The sequence below is a fragment of the Bos indicus x Bos taurus genome, chromosome 17 (assembly GCF_003369695.1).
Source record: "Bos indicus x Bos taurus breed Angus x Brahman F1 hybrid chromosome 17, Bos_hybrid_MaternalHap_v2.0, whole genome shotgun sequence".
Classification (NCBI taxonomy): Eukaryota; Metazoa; Chordata; class Mammalia; order Artiodactyla; family Bovidae; genus Bos; species Bos indicus x Bos taurus.
Window position 1 is genome coordinate 58,502,260 of NC_040092.1, and position 16,521 is coordinate 58,518,780.

A 16,521-nucleotide genomic window follows, 5' to 3' on the forward strand; every position below is an offset into this window, starting at 1 on the left:
TCTTGCAAATGAGTACCCCAAAATGCAAATTGTCTTGAAAATAGTAGTATTAGCAATACAAAAACACAATTATAGACCCAACTGACACATTCTCAAATATCCAAGAGAATGGGCAATAGAAAAAAATCATGATTTTATTCTTATTTCCTTTTTACTGAGGATGCAATAGTTATTCTTGTTTAAATTCCTTTCAACAAATAGTTTGTGAGTGTCCGAGTGTTTCAACCTTGGATAGAAGACCTAACACCAGCTGGATTAACCTGTCTGTAGAGGACCATGGTACTGTGAAGTGTGCATAGGTAGAACCTGGGCATCCTTCTTGGATGCCCACCTCGTCATCCCAGAGATCATACACATAGTAGCACAGTTACAGAATTTTAAATTATAAGGTTCCATTTTTTTGCTATTGCAACTTTAAGAAAAAGTTAAATTCTTATTAACCTCATTATTTTTTAAAAAGTTAGATTTGTGTTCATTTAATCATTTTTAAATTTACTAACTGTAATATTTTCATGCCCTATAAAAAACACTGAAGTTCTTATCATACTCATTTTCTCTGTGCCAACACGGTGTGTGTATGATGCTTGCTCTTTTGCTAGATGACATTGATGAGATGAGGATCTACTATATCTTGAACGAAGGCAGCAAGGCAACTAAAGACATCTTCTACTTCTCGGCTGAAGACAATGGTAAGTCAGGATTGAGACCATACCTGGCAGTCCTGGTTAACTAAAGTCAGTATGAGATGGAAAAGAATTAAATCATGTACATAGTAATCACAGTCAGTAATGTCATACTATCACCAAATGAATTCCTTTGGTTTTACTTGTAGTCTTCTGCCAAAGCATCCTTGACAAATCACTTTTTAGGAAGGGAAAGCAATGAAAATTTTCGATAATTAATATGAAGTATTTTACCTGACCAAGGTTATGTGTGACATCCTATAGGCAAGTAGATTTCCTCTTCAAGAGGATCTGAGAATGTAGCTGGTAGTTTGTCTTACTCTACAACTAAAACAAATCTACAGAAGGGGAGGTTGGGATGAATTGAAAGACTAGCATTGACATATATGCACTATCATGTGTAAAATAGAGAGCTGGTAGGAAGCTGCTCTAGGAGAAGGTAATGGCACCCCACTCTAGTACTCTTGCCTGGAAAATCCCATGGATGGAGGAGCCTGGTAGGCTGCAATCCATGGGGTGGCTAAGGGTTGGACATGACTGAAGGACTGAACTGAACTGAACTGAATGAATTTTATAACTATGATGGTAACCTTTTGCTCATTTTTATCTGGGCTAAGTGATCTTTTTCTCTAGGGCTCTCCCTTGGATATTGCTACTTATTTCTCAGTCATGATGATATTTAAAAGTCAAAAGGAAAGAAAATAAATCCAGAGCACAAAAGGTGAACATACTGCACCTGTTGAAGGCAACTGGGAAGGTGGGCCATGGCAATGGCATGTGTCTGACCAGGAGACACAGTCTCAGTCGCTAAGTCGCTCAGTCACTAAGTCATATCCAACTCTTCTCAAGCAAATCAGGCTAATATCCAATTGCTTTATAAATCTGTTCAACACAAGATAAGGGTGATGTAAGACAGGGGTCCCCAACCCTTGTCAGGAACCGGGCCACATAGCAGGAGTGAGCAAAGCATCATCTGTATGTACAGCCACCCCCATCCCTCACATCGCCCCCTGAGCTCCACCTCCTGTCAGATCAGCAGCAGCTTTAGATTCTCACAAGAGCATGGACCCTGCTGTTATCTGCACATGGAAGGTACCAGCTGTGTGCTCCTTATGAGAACCTAATGCCTGGCGATCTGTGGTGCAAATGGAGACTATCATTAGTAGAGGTTAATCTCAATGTAGTCACAATAGAAACAAAGTGCACAATGAATGTAATGTGGGTGATTCATCCCAAAACCCTCTTCTCCCGACCCTTGGCCACGGGAAAATTGTCTTCCATGAAACCAGTCCCTGGTACCTGAAAGATTGGGGACTACTGATTTTAGGACCTTTGAAAATGTAAGAAAAGATCCTAACGATTAGGAAACTAAAGTTTCTACATGTTTATCTAGTCTGGAGCGATATTCTTGCTGCAGACAGTGCATTAGACTCCAATGTCTGAGTACACAGATGGTTCTAATACACAGCATCAAGAGTGAGCATACTGATCTAGTTTCTGTTTTCCCATTCATTGTTGTCCAGCCAGGCATGAGAATTATCAGTGCTGTGAGAAGTTTGGGATAACGTTTTCCTTTTTTAATTAGAATTTTTCTCATCCAGTCTAACTTCCTTAATCCCACATCTAATATGTATAGGGAGTTTAGCTACTCAAATGCCAATATCTTAAAATAAAGCTGGCACATCTAAAGTATGTTAAATCTTCTTTAGTTTTGAAGATTCATGGTAAGCAAGAGTAACAGGACGGAAAGATGCTTAACAGGAAAAAAAAAATGAGATTTCAGGTTATAAATAGTTACCAACCAGAAATACCTGTCCTTCCATAAGCTGGATCTGACACTGGAGGTCATTCTACTCCTGTATGTTAAGGGAATAACCCTCCCATCCTCTGCTTCTGCACAACATAAATTATTATTTTTGCATCTTTTTCAGTTAGCCCTGATTTGCTAGAAGGGAAGGCTTACTTGAGAGTTAGTTGCATCATTTGGTGAGAATTTCATCTTTCAATGACATTTGGTACTCTCAACCTTTTTATTTTACATAGATTATGACAGAGCTTGGCAGACAGTTCTGCAGTCAAATAGGTGGAAATTCAAACTTCACCTCCACCATTTATCAGCTTCATGATCTTAGGCAAGTTCGGCAATGTTTCTGATCATTGTTTTATTCCTCTACACATAATAATACGTGATAGTATACTCTCAGGGAATTGTTTTGAAGAGAAAATGTCTAGAATATAGTTAATACACAATGTGTTTGTTATGAATATTACTGTCTCAGAAATGCTAATGTCTATGATATCAGAATAATGAAGTACCTTAGGCAGAAGTCAAGTAGTCAGAAAGTCAGAAGATTACTTTTAATTAAAGAAAGCCAGACATCTCAAGTTAATAAATTTAGCATTTTTCCCTCTATGGGAAGATACAAGAGTCTGGGCTTACTACAGTCATCCCTTTGATAGAACCTTAACCATCTAGAGCCAGTAGCCTGCTTTTCTGCATCCTGAATCCCCTCAGGGTCTACAGTCTGTGGTGGCAGCAATGGCTGAAAGCGTGGTGTCTGCAACATCTTTTGTTCACTGATACAGCAGGCAATTTTTTTCCTCCAGACCATCAAGGCCTATGAAACACATCTGGATTCTAAACAGTCAATCATAAGATTTCATTTAGCTTTAACACACTATGCCAAGCACTGGTATCTTGTGGAGTTTTTAGCCTAAACCGAAGTAGAGGTCAGAGGAGGTCAGAGAAGACCTCCTAATAAAAATGGCCTTGAACTGGGACCTGAGAAGTGGATAGCCAGCCAAGAAGGGGACCACGGGAGGATATTTCAGGCAAAGAGAAGACGAGGTACAAAGTGTGGGCTTGGAGAAGAGTGTGCTGCATTTGAGGAACCAAGAGCTGTCCAGATGCCTGGACCCCAAAGGAGAGTGAAGCTGCAAGCACTGATGGGGAGGCAGGCAGGGGCTGGGGCATGCAGGGTTGTTCATAAAGAGGAGGGGGCACCGTCCCATAGACTGAGCACACCTCCCTAACTAACCACGGAAACTCCAGACTCAGACAGGCAGAAAGCCTGGGGTAGCACAATCTTTGCACTCAGTGAAAACTCTAGATGGCTTCAGGTACACTTTTAGCTACCCAGGTGGCACTAGTGGCAAAGAACTCGCCTGCCAATGCAAGAGACCAGAGATGCAGGTCGATTCCTGGGTCAGGAAGATCCCCTGGAGGAGGAAATGGCAGGCCATTCCAGTATTCTTGCCTGAAGAATTCCATGGACGGAGGAGCCTGGTGGGCTACAGTCCATAGGGTCGCAAACAGTCAGACACAACTGAAGTGACTTAGCACGCACGCACTGCTTAAAAACTTTAAATTTGGTGTGGTTTTATTTTTTTGTTTTTCACTTTGGGATTTTCTTTTATTCTAGTTGTAAAACTGTGTGCTTGTTATTGAAACATCAAAACTATTGTGTCAGTCTGCTGTGGAGGCAGGTTTCCACTATTCTTACACTCATTCCGTGCATGCCCCTTTGCATGTGGCTTGTTTCATTCATCAGTACATTCATTTTAGGTGTGATCCAGACACTCACCTCCGTGTCTCTCCATAAGAACCTGGTCAAACAATTCGTTGCTGTATGTCAACTATATCTCAAGAAAATGAGAAGATCTTTTTAAAAAAGAAAGGAAATTGGCCAAACATTTACAACAGCTAGTATTTCACTGAATATCCGCTATGTACGGAGCCCTGTTCTAGTGTGGAAGAGATCCAAAATGTGCCAGGCTTGGGATCTAGGAGCCCAGGGAAACTTGTTTCAGAAAAGCTCACTGGTATCCACAGGGGTTATAAATGTGTGCCCTAAATGTGAATGAATTGCACTGAACTAGAGAGACAGATCATTTTTGTTCACTGGCTATTCTTTATTTTTTATATACTTTCATTGATTCCTAAAGAAAATCTTTCTTTCCATAATTTTAATCTCAATAGTTGCTGAACCTCAACATTCCTATGATCTAGTTATTGTTTAAAAAAGCTTGGTCTTAGCAGATGCAATACTATATGTAAAATACATCAACAACAAGGACCTGTCGTATAGCACAGGAGACTATATGCAATATTTAGTAATAACTGTAATGGAAAAGAACCTGAAAATTACATATATGTGTGTGTGTGTGTATAACTGAATTATTTTTGAATTATAATAAATCAACTATATTTCAATTGAGAAAAGCACTTGTCCTTAAATTAGATTTTACAGCTTTGCATCTGAATGATGAAGGATAACTTAGAGATACTAGTCATTTGTCACACCATATACCTAATTTGTGTGACAATTGTTTATATACATGTAATGAATTAGGCAGGGCTTCGCAGGTGGCTCAGTGGTCAAGAATCCGCCTGCATCAGGAGATGCAATTTCAGACCCTGGGTTGAGAAGATTCCCTGGAGAAGGAAATGGCAACCCACTCCAGTATTCTTACTTGGGAAATTCCATGGACAGAGGAGCCTGGCAGGCTAGAGTCCATGGGGCTGCAGAAGAGTTGAACACAACTGAGCAACACAACAACCATAACAATGAATCAGGTAGTAGGACAAGTCAAGGAACAAGGTGGAAATAGGGTTTATAAGAGGGGAGAAGATATTTTAGTTTAGGGGCAATGAATCTTGTCTGAAATATTTGAGGGTGAACTGAGTAGCTGGCAGCTGGTAGAAAGAGGAAAGCCTTGGAAAACTGTCCTTAGATAGACTGAGCAGAAGTGCCAACGACACTTTCAGTTCTTTATGGATTCTCCAGGAATCCATGCACATTTAGCTGAGGAGCCAAGGTGATGCTGTCCTGAGAAGTGAGGGCGTTCCACCCCTACAGCATCACACTTGAGTACTAGTTCCTTTACTACAATGTCCTAAAGAATGAGCAGAGATACATCACAAAGTTTAGTGCACTAATGTTTATCAGAGAATGGTGTCAAATGTCATAAGAGTAAAAACACCATAAATGCTCAGAGACTGATAAAGTACAATATTCATACAATGGCACAGTATGCAGCAATTAAAAATCTTTTAATAGAGGCAGATTCAAAATATTGGGCATATGCTCCGGTAATATATATTTTTAAAATGCTATTTACATATTTATATATATTTAAACACAATTATTCCATATTTAGACACAATAGCTAAAAGTTCAGATAGCTATATACCAAGATGTTTAAATGTCTATTAATTGGGTAGTGGGATGATGGATGATTTTTGTATTGACTCACCCACTCTCTAGCTAGAAGAAAACTAAATTTAATGGTGTCTTTGTTTTCATTTTTACTGGGGAAGTAGGATTGTACCTGAGAGATGGAGGCAGGGAGGCATGGAGCAGAACATCAGTCTTTGTATAACTGTCATGAGTCTTCATCTTTCTTTACATGGACAATTTATAAAGTTATGTAAAATGCTATGCAAAAGGAGCTTCAAGTTCCCATTTATAAGGACAATAATAATAGCCGGTTTGAATGTAATGTTCATTACATGCCTGTACTATACTACTTGGGGACTTCCCTGGTGACTCAGTGGTCAAGAATCTGCCTGCAATGCAGGAGATGCAAATTCAGACCCTGGGTTGAGAAGATTCCCTGTAGAAGGAAATGGCAACTCACTCCAGTAATCTTGCCTGGAAAATCCCATGGACAGAAGAGCCTCATGTGCTACATTCCATGAGTCACAAAGAGTCGGACACAACTGAGTGACTAACTACACACTATACTACCTGATGTGTGTGTGTGAAGGCACACAAATTATATATTAAACTAACTTAGTCCTCTCAACGACATTTTGAAGTAAGTATTATCATTTTACAGATGGGGAAATCAAGGCTCACCTTCTTCCCTGTAAGGCCCTGCCACATGAAAATTCTGGAGCTGCCACTGGGAGAGATGTGGGATGAATTTGTCTTTTGTGATGTGCTCTGTGGTCCATTCATTCCCTCAACCTTAATCCCTTTCTCAACTTCTCTCTTGTACAGCTGAGCCTTCTTCAACCAGGGCCATTCCAAGTACAAAGTCACGCAATACTGGGCCTGCTGTTTCTACACCACCACGAGGTTTGTTGATGTTTTAAAACAGTTTTTCTCTGGAGTCACTGTTATGATGCTCTACTTAATGGGACTGACTACTGCAGGGAAACTGACAAAGACCAAGAAATGGAAGCAAAATAGACAAAGTCTCTCTCCTCTACAGGAACTCTCACTTCTGGAATGTTGCACAAGAATAATACTGTAGATTAAAGAAATTAAAGCATTCTAGAAAAACACATAAATGATGAATGTGAGCATGAAATGGTAGGCCAGGTATAAGGAACCCAGTAGTGCAGTGGTGAAAGGGGCTTATGGTCAAACATGGCTGGACTCAGCCCTGAGCTTGGCCCTGTCCCAGGTGCTGACCCTGAGTGGATTGAACCCTGAGTTCTCCAAAAGGTCATTGTCATCTTAATTTTAAAATGCGGCTCATTACACCTATCTCACAGTGTTTCTCTAAGGATTAAATAAGAAAATATGTGTAAAATTGCTTGACTGAGAGCCCAATACATCATACGTGCCCAGTTAAGTATAATCCATCTGGGTCCTGAGATAAGGATGATCAGGTGGCATTCACTCTCTCTCTCTGATTACTCTTCTATGGGGAAGAAGATGACTTAGAAAGAGCAGGTTGAAAGCAGAAAAGAAGAAGGTCTTTTGTAGGTGGGATTTCAGCAGGGTCCTCTGGATTTAAAGTAAAGCCTCACAGAAGACTTAGCATAGCTCCTGGATCATTAGCTAGTGGAAACACTGAGAAAAAGGGAAGCAATGGGTTTTCAGAAGGACAGAGACCAAGAGAGGAAAATTAGGCTAAGTGCTTAGAATCAATTACTAACTTCTGGGTCCAGTTAAATAATCTACTTTTCAAAGTGATTTCAGTGTGAAGCCCACATGATAGTGTCAAACCAGAGAACATTCATGGGTCCACTGCAGACACACACAGCACACATGCCATGAATCCTGTAAACAGTGAGCGGCGAAAGAATGACCCACTGTAATCACGTCTTTGACGAGGTCATGTAATGCAGTGAAGTATGTTATTAGTAGTAAATTCAAGAAATGACATAAAATGGCATCAGGAGACAGCAGAAAAAGAAATACTCTTGTGGACTGGTAAGGGAGGATTAACTCTAGCAGAGCATTCAGTTTCAGTTCAGTTCAGTTGCTCAGTCATGTCTAGTCATGCTCAGTTGACTCTTTGTGAAACCACACATCGCTACATGCAAGGCCTCCCTGTCCATCACCGTCTCCTGGAGTTTACTCACTCATGTCCATTGAGTCGGTGATGCCATCCAATCACCTCATCCTCTGTCATCCCCACTCCTCCAACCCTCATCTTTCCCAACATCAGGTTCTTTTCAAATGCATCAGTTCTTAGCATCAGGTGGCTAAACTACTGGAGTTTCAGCTTCAACATCAGTCCTTCCAATGAATACCCAGGACTGATCTCCTTTAGGATGGACTGGTTGGATCTCCTTGCAGTCCAAGGCACTCTCAGGAGTCTTCTCCAACACCACAGTTCAAAAGCATCAATTCTTTGGTGCTAGGCTTTCATTAGTCCAACTCTCACATCCATACGTGACTACTGGAAAAACCGTAGCCTTGACTAGATGGACCTTTGTTGGCAAAGTAATGTCTCTGCTTTTGAATATGCTATCTAGTTTGGTCATACATTTCCAAAGAGTAAGCCTCTTTTAATTTCATGGCTGCAGTCACCATCTGCAGTGATTTTGGAACCCCACAAAATAAAGTCTGCCACTATTTCCCCGTCTATTTGCCATGAAGTGATGGGACCAGATGCCATGATCTTCGTTTTCTGAATGTTGAGCTTTAAGCCAACATTTTCACTCTCCTCTTTCACTTTCATCAAGAGACTCTTTAGTTCTTCACTCTCTGCCATAAGGGTGGTGTCATCTGTATATCTGAGGTTCTTGATATCTCTCCTGGCAATCTATTCCAGCTTGTGCTTCTACCAGGCCAGCATTTGTCATGATGTACTCTGCATAGAAGTTAAATAAGCAGGATGGCAATATACAGCCTTGAGGTACTCCTTTTCCTATTTGGAACCAGTCTGTTGTTCCATGTCCAGTTCTAACTGTTGCTTCCTGACCTGCATACAGATTTCTCAAGAGGCAGGCCAGGTGGTCTGGTATTCCCATCTCCTAAAGAATTTTCCAGAGTTTATTGTGATCCACACAGTCAAAGGCTTTGGCATAGTCAATAAACCAGAAATAGATGTATTTCTGAAGCTCTCTTGCTTTTTTGATGATCAAGCGGACATTGGCAATTTGATCTCTGAGTCCTTTGCCTTTTCTAAAACCAGCTTGAACATCTAAAAGTTCACGGTACTGTTGAAGCCTGGCTTGGAGAATTTTGAGCATTACTTTGCTAGCATGTGAGGTGAGTGCAATTGTGCTATAGTTTGAGCATTCTTTGGCATTGCCTTTCTTTGGGATTGGAAGGAAAACTGACCTTTTCCAGTCCTGTGGCCACTGCTGAGTGTTCCAAACTTGATGGCATGTTGAGTGCAGCACTTTCACAGCATCCTCTTTTAGGATTTGAAATAGCTCACCTGGAATTCCATCACCTCCACTAGCTTTGTTTGTAGCGATGCTTCCTAAGGCCCACTTGACTTCACATTCCAGGACGTCTGGCTGTAGGTGAGTGATCACACCATCGTGATTATCTGGGTCATGAAGATCTTTTTTGTATAGTTCTTCTGTGTATTCTTGCCACCTCTTCTTAATATCTTCTGCTTCTGTTAGGTCCATACCATTTAAGGCAACTATATTAGGAATGTTTGCAGAAAGGAATCCAGTGAGACTGCTGGCAAAAACTCAGCTGAGGCAAAGTAAGGGTTTGGATTCTGATGGTGGAAAATGGATAGCAACATGACTGAGCTTACATTCAGTCATGTCCAGCTCTTTTTGAGGATTGGACTGATGTTCATGTGGGATAACAGCTCAATATCTCTTTCTGATCACCATTTTTACATTTTTTTTTACAATGCACTGCTTCTTATGGAAGTCCACAGATGGTTCCTCCAATAGTTTCTCATATCCTTCCCTTTAGTGCATTAGGTGGTCTGCTAATTCCTGATGATTGGAATTGTTAGGTAGCTGAAAGTAGATATTGGGATTGTTAATGTTGAGACTGACACATTACCTCATATATTTTACTTACTCACTGTTGAAAGTTGAACTGTGTAGTTCTTTAAACACACTTTAGGAATAACAAACACCCACCAGACAGTGTAGTTCCAAAGTGGTGTTTCTTAAACATGCTGCATGTTTTTGAACTTATTTTGAAATATTATCTTTTTGGGACTATACACAGAACATCAACATGGTTTGTCACTATCAGGTATATTAATATTTGACAAAGAATGATGATCATTCCATTTAAAATTTTGTTTTGTGAGTTTTAAATGCCTTGGAACTAGAACCATCAATTTTATTTTATTTTCTTTCTGATTTTGATTTTCTTTCTGATAAAAAAAATTTAATTGAAGTATAGTTACTGTGCATTATTATTTGTTCTAGGTGTACAATATAATGATTCACAACTTTTAAAAGTTATACTCCATTTATAGTTGTTATAAAATATGGCTACATTCCCTGTGTGCTGTACAATATATGTGCTGTACTTAGTTGTTCAGTCGTGTCCGACTCTCTATGACACCATGGACTGTAGCCCGCCAGGTTCCTCTGTCCATGGGATTCTCCAGGCCGAATACTGCAGTGGGTTGCCATTCCCTTCTACAGGGGATCTTCCCAACTCACAAGTCAAACCCAGGTCTCCTGCACTATAGGCAGATTCTTTACTGTCTGAGCCTGCAGGGAAGCCCTGTAGAATAATATATCCTTGCAGCTCATTTTATACATGACAGCTTGTACCTCTTATTCTCGTATCCCCATATTGCCGTTCCCTCTTCCCTCTCCCCACTGGTAACCACTAGCTAATATACTCCTTTCAGAATCAAAATAGGCATTTCAATTACCTTAAACATTTTAGAAACAGCAGTATATAATCTGATCATCATTTTTATTTTAAGTTATATATCTTTAGCTAGACTCTGTGTTACCAGTTGGGAGCTACCTTCCCAACACTGTATTGGAGGACTATCACCTTCCCCTGTTCATAGGGTTCTCTCGGCAAGAATACTAAGTGATTTGCCACTCCCTTCTCCAGTGGACCACACTCTGTCAGACCTCTCCACCATGACCCGTCCGTCTTGGGTGGTCCCACATGGCATGGCTTAGTTTCATTGAGTTAGACAAGGCTGTGGTCCATTCGATCAGATTGGTTAGTTGTCCGTATATTGTCACACTGCTGATTTAACTTATATGCAGAGTACATCATGAGAAACACTGGGCTGGAGGAAGCACAAGCTGGAATTAAGACTGCCAGTAGAAATATCAATAACCTCAGATATGCAGATGATACCACCCTTATGGCAGAAAGTGAAGAACTAAAGAGCCTCTTGATGAAAGTGAAAGAGGAGAGTGAAAAAGTTGGCCTAAAGCTGAACATTCAGAAAACTAAGATCACGGCGTCTGGTCCCATCACTTCATGGCAGATAGATGGGGAAACAGTGGAAACAGTGGCTGACTTTATTTTTCTGGGCTCCAAAATCACTGCAGATGGTGATTGCAGCAATGAAATTAAAAGATCCTTACTCCTTGGAAGCAAAGTTATGACCAACCTAGACAGCACATTAAAAATCAGAGACATTACTTTGCCAACAAAGATCCGTTTGGACAAGGCTATGGTTTTTCCTGTGGTCATGTATGGATGTGAGAGTTGGACTGTGAAGAAAGCTGAGCGCCAAAGAATTGATGCTTTTGAACTATGATGTTGGAGAAGACTCTTGAGAGTCCCCTGGACTGCAAGGACACCCAACCAGTCCATCCTAAAGGAGATCAGTCGTGAATATTCATTGGAAGGACTGACGTTGAAGCTGAAACTCCAATACTTTGGCCACCTAATGAGAAGAACTGACTCATGTGAAAAGACCCTGATGCTGGGAAAGATTGAGGGCAGGAGGAGAAGGGGACAACAGAGGATGAGATGGGATGGACATGGGTTTGGGTGGACTCTGGGAGTTGGTGATGGACAGGGAGGCCTTGCATGCTGCAGTTCATGGGATCGCAAAGAGTTGGACACAACTGAGCGACTGAACTGAACTCTACTTTCCCCTGTAAAATGACAACGTGATATTACCCTGATTTTGCCTGCTTTATGTTACAAATGCTGTGTGGTCATATACTTCACACACAGCATCAAGCAGAAAAGAATCAAGCAGGATTTTATTTCTGTGTATTCAGTTTTTGAGGTGGCTGTTTTCCACTTCTCTATTTTATCCTGAGTCTCCATATCAACTATTTTGAAAACATTTTAATAGCTGCTTACTAGTCTCCTGTGGGATAGCTGCTCATTTATATACCCATTTTCAAAAGGAAATAAGCATTTTAAGGCTCATGTTAATTGCTTTCCTCTTGTAAATGTCTATCTGAAATAATCTTTATTGCTCATATTAATTCCCCCTCAGGTCTCTTTGACTTGGTTATCTGTTGAGAAAAAGTTCTGCAGCCCAACCTGGTATTACCCTGGCAGCAAACAGTGAATTTAAGCAGGTTACTGTTTTGCTGAAGGTTGGTTATGCTGGTTTATCATAAACCTTGCTGCAGTTGTCTCACGTGCATTGGTGGGGCCTTCAGAGGGGCTCCAGGATTCTGGGGCTTTCGGACTTCGCACTGGTCCTCAGGGGCCCCTTTGTGCCCCTCAGCCTCCTCCATGTCTGCATCTCAACACTTCCTCTATCCCCCACTTTCAGGGATCTTGGGATGTCAACGGATATCTATCTCCATCTTTTCCCCAGTAAATAAATTGTGTGCAGTGGCTCCATTTCCTGAAGCTGCAAATATCAGTTTCATCAATAGTTTTCTTTAAAACCACATGTGGTGATAACCCTGTATGCGAGACAGCAAAAGAGACACAGATGTATAGAACAGTCTTTTGGACTCTGTGGGAGAGGGCGAGGGTGGGATGATTTGGGAGAATGGCATTGAACCATGTATATTATCATATGTGAAATGAATCGCCAGTTCAGGTTCGATGCATGATACAGGGTGCTCGGGGCTGGTGCACTGGGATGACCCAGAGGGATGGTATGGGGAGGGAGGTGAGAGGGGGGTTCACTATAGGGAACACGTGTACATCCGTGGCAGGTTCATGTTGATGTATGGCAAAACCAATACAATATTGTGAAGTAATTAGCTTCCAATTAAAATAAATAATGTATATTAAAAAAAACAAAAAACAAAAAAAACATCAGTGGGACTTCCCTGGTGGCTCAGTGGGATAAAATCCTCCTACAAGTGCAGAAGGCACAGGTTTGATCCCTGATCTGGGAAGATCCCACATGCCATGGAACAACTAAGCCTGCTTGCCACAGCTATTGAGCCTGTGCTGTAGAGCCCAGGAGCCACAACTACTGAAGCCTGTGTGCCCTAGAGCCCACGCTTCACAACAAGGGAAGTCTCTGCAACGGGAAGTCCAAGCACCACAGCTAGAGAGTAGCCCCCACTCTCCACAACCAGAGAAAAGCCCACACAGCAACAAAGACCCAGCACAGCTAAAAATAAAAATGTGCGGGTAAAAATAGACATAGACTCTATTTAACAAGTTGTTGACTTAGCAAATTTATTTTCTGAGTCAAGCAGGAAGGACTTCCACAGTGCTTAGAGGAATTAGCCATTTGTGATAGAGTATCCAAACACCTTCTTTGGGGCTGTTTCAGATCTAGTTCATGTTGTTGCTGTTCCACCTCCTTATAAAACTGATCTTCTTTGAATGACCATATATCTCATTTTAATCTGCTTTGCAACGAGTTTTTTGGGTCATCCTTTTTGATTTTGAGTGTCCACATTTATTGTCTCATCATTCATTTGTTTATGCTTCCTTTTTTTTTTTTTGCTAGTACAAAGTCTTTTGTATTTGAAATCGACACATGTCTAAAATGGCTTAGGTTTTTTAAATTAATTTTTACTGGAGTGTAATTTTTTTCATAATATTGTGTTCAGTTCAGTTCAGTTCATTTGCTTAGTCGTGCCCGACTCTTTGAGACCCCATGAATCGCCAGGCCTCCCTGTCCATCACCAACTCCCGGAATTTACTCAAACTCACGTCAATCAAGTCTGTGATGCCATCCAGCCATCTCATCCTCTGTCGTCCCCTTCTCCTCCTGCCTTCAATCCCTCCCAGCATCAGGGTCTTTTCCAATGAGTCAACTCTTCGCATGAGGTGTCCAAAGTATTGGAGTTTCAGCTTTAGCATCAGTCCTTCCAATGAATACCCAGGACAGATTTCCTTTAGGATGGACTGGTTGGATCTCCTTGCAGTCCAAGGGACTCTCAAGAGTCTTCTCCAACACCACGGTTCAAAAGCATCAATTCTTCGGTGCTCAGCTTCCTTCACAGTCCAACTCTCACATCGATATATGACCATTGGAAAAACCATAGCCTTGACTAGACAGACCTTTGTTGGCAAAGTAATGTCTCTGCTTTTGAATATGCTATCTAGGTTGGTCATAACTTTCCTTCCAAGGAGTAAGCATCTTTTAATTTCACGGCTGCTAGTCTCCACTAAAATGAATCAACTATAGGAGGAGGAAATGGCAACCCATTCCAGTCTTCTTGCTGGGATAATCCCATGAACAGAGGAGCCTGGTGGGCTACGTCCATACGGTCACAAAATATCGACCACAACTAAGTGACTTGACCATCACCACATAATTGTTTCATAGCATTGTGTCAGTCTCCACTATACAGTAAAGTGAATCTGCTAAACATATACATATATCCCCTTTTTTTGTATTTTCCTTCCCATTTAGAGCATTGACTAGAGTTCTCTGAGCTATCCTGTAGGTTCCCATTCGTTATATATTTTATATATGTCAATTCCAATCTCCTAATTATCCACCCTATGCCTCCATAATGAGGCGTGTTTGGAGAGAAATCACCACACTGGTTCGGTGTGGGCCCTAGCTAATCCATTCAAATTCTATTGTGAATTAAAGATTTCTTGCATATCATATTATTATGTTGCTGTATGACTTGCCATGATCTAGAGAGTTTTTCAAACCTCAGAGCACTCTAATAGTAATTCCAGTTCTCAAACACTTATTTCATGTAAGAAGCCATTTTCTCTGTGACCCATAAGACTCTCCACATTAAAACAATTTTCCTGGCTACCTCAGCCTGATTCAGGCCTTAGTCTCAGGCCTGCATGTGTGTATTTAGTCACTCAATCGTGTCCAACTCTTTGTGACCTCATGGACTGTAGCCCACCAGGCTCCTCTGCCCATGGGATTCTCCAGGCAAGAATACTGGAGTGGGTTGCCATGCCCTCCTCCAGGGGATCTTCCCAACCCAGGGATCGAACCCAAGTCTCTGGCATTGTGGGAGGATTCTTTACCATCTGAGCCCCCAGGGAAGCCCAAGAATACTGGAGTGGGTAGCCTATCCCTTCTCCAGGAGATCTTCCCAACCCAGGAATCCAACTGGGGTCTCCTGCATTGCAGGCAGATTCTTTACCAGCTGAGCCATCGGGAAGTCCAATTTCAGGCCTTCACAGTCTCATTCTCATTTGTCTAATCGGGTGGCTCCTGACTGCTATTACCTTGAACTGCCCACTGAGTTTATGCAAAGTAATTGTAACATGTATGCACTTCCCTGAAGTGGAGACTTGACTGAAGGCTTTAATAATCCTGGTTAAGCAGACACCCACATATCTTCATGGACAGATGGTGTGCAGCTTTGCATCATTTAAAAATGCCACCCAGCCTATCAACTGATGCCTAGAGAATGTGAGCCTGAAAGATAACAATGTGTAGGCTGAGGCCACAGATGTCACATCAGTCATTCTTGGCGGTTTTCTTGCACTGACCTTGGGAAGCCAGCTTACGATCTCAGGATGGACCGAAAAATGATCTTTGTATTACTACTGTCAGGTAGGTGGATTTTTTTTTTTTTTTTTTACCAGGATGCTGTTTTATGGGACATAGGATTATAGATACAAGAAAAATGATTTCATTTTAGTCCTATTTGACTCACTGAATAACTGAATGAGTAGTATTCAGATCCCAGTCTTGTTGTTTAGTCACTAAGTCGCATCTGACTCTTTTGTGACCCTATGGACTGTAGCCCACCAGGCTCCTCTGTCCATGGGATTTCCCAGGCATGAATACTGGAGTAGGTTCCCATTTCCTTCTCCAGGGGATCATCCCGCCCCAGGGATCTGCACTGGGAGATCCCACATCTCCTGCACTGGCAGGTAGATTCTTTGCCCCTGAGCCACCAGGACCCCAGCCCAGTCTGGTGGATGGATTTTTTTAATTGTGAGTGGGTTGGTAAGGTGGGGGAAGTTACCCATGGCTGGATGAGAGGTATGCTGTTCAATTATAAGCCTAGGCAGCCTTGAAACAATGTAATCAAATACTCTGAAAAACAAGTCTGTGTGAAAGAATGTGTTGCTTTATTGGCATTTTCATGAGTTTAACTTCTAAATTAGAGTCATTAATGAAGGTCATGGTGTGTCTATGTTCCTTATTTTTCAAAAAGTTTTCCCCAAAAATATAATTTCCTCCTTCACCTGCCACAAAATTACAAGCCACAAGTATGAACCCTGAATCCATGGCGCGGCCGTTGAGGCGCCATTATTTTCCATTTTGTGGTCTGTTACTGAGATGTGATACAGGGGGGGAAAAAGGAAAGGAAGAA

General features: G+C 41.4%; 1 protein-coding gene across 1 annotated transcript in view; it reads left to right on the forward strand.

The window, feature by feature from the left end:
* LOC113907807 (FRAS1-related extracellular matrix protein 3-like) overlaps window positions 1-16,521 on the forward strand; it is a 45,307-nt gene that overhangs the window by 7,960 nt on the left and 20,826 nt on the right. The window contains 3 exon segments of the mRNA XM_027567431.1: window positions 600-689; window positions 6,689-6,766; window positions 15,546-15,752. Of these exon segments, the coding sequence (XP_027423232.1) occupies window positions 600-689; window positions 6,689-6,766; window positions 15,546-15,571 (194 nt within the window). The 3' untranslated portion in view covers window positions 15,572-15,752.